General features: G+C 26.7%; 1 protein-coding gene across 1 annotated transcript; it reads left to right on the forward strand.

The window, feature by feature from the left end:
* Positions 1-128: 128 nt before the first annotated feature.
* Positions 129-761, forward strand: LOC105453157. Its single transcript, XM_011694891.1, has 2 exons — positions 129-327; positions 443-761. Exons 1-2 carry the CDS (start codon positions 152-154, stop codon positions 666-668), a joined length of 402 nt encoding a protein of 133 aa, XP_011693193.1. The 5' UTR covers positions 129-151; the 3' UTR covers positions 669-761.
* The last annotated feature ends 225 nt before the right edge of the window (positions 762-986 follow it).

Genomic DNA, 986 nt, shown 5'->3' on the forward strand with positions numbered 1-986 from the left:
GAGATCTTACCGATGTAACATAGTCTACATTAGCATTATTTTTACCCAATATAATAATATACTTACTAAGGGACGTAGTATGTATTACAAAGTGTAATAATACTTTCGATTTTAAATTTCAGATAGGCCTTCAGATAGGATAGATTTCGAAATGCCTGCAAAATTTAATGGTGCAGGATATAATAATTTTTTAACAAATAAATTATCAGAATTGATCGAAATTGTGCCATTAAATATACGACAGCAAATGATATTTCAGCATGATCGGGCACCACCGCATAATGCGCGACGTATAAGACAAACGTTAAACGAAAAATTTCCAGAGAGGTATGTAAGTTTAGATTTAATTTTGCTCTGAATTAGCGCCAACAAAATAAAACAGCTTAATTTATTTACTATTAAAACATTTTAATTAATAATGGACTTTGTTAATGAGTTGCAGGTGGATTGGTCGAAATGGTCCCAGAAGCTGGCCGGCACGTTCTCCAGATTTAATTCCGTTGGATTATTTTTTATGGGGTCATATAAAAGAATATGTTTATAGAGAGCAAATCCAAAATTGCGAAGAATTAGACAATAGAATTACCGAAGCCATTGCAACTGTAACACCGGACATGATTAGAAATGCAATAATAAGTCTTTTTCAATGCGCAAGATTATGCATTTAATGTAATGGTGGTCATTTCGAACATCTCTTATAAATTTTTCTAATATTCAATATTTGTTAGTAACAATTAATAAAGTTATGTTGTTAAAATTAATATTTATTAATGTAAAAAATTAAATATTAATTAAATATTTATTTAATATTTTAGTATAAATTTATTGTTTATGTTTAAGTGTAAATCTAATAACTAATTTAAAAAATTATTACTCTATTAATTAGTCTTGTAATGTGTGCATTCAGTGTAATACATATTAAAGACGATACAAAATAAATTAAACTTTAAAAAAAATATAAAATTTAAAAATCTATTAATTCCTAT

Source organism: Wasmannia auropunctata, unplaced genomic scaffold (genome assembly GCF_000956235.1).
Source record: "Wasmannia auropunctata unplaced genomic scaffold, wasmannia.A_1.0 LD336002.1, whole genome shotgun sequence".
Classification (NCBI taxonomy): Eukaryota; Metazoa; Arthropoda; class Insecta; order Hymenoptera; family Formicidae; genus Wasmannia; species Wasmannia auropunctata.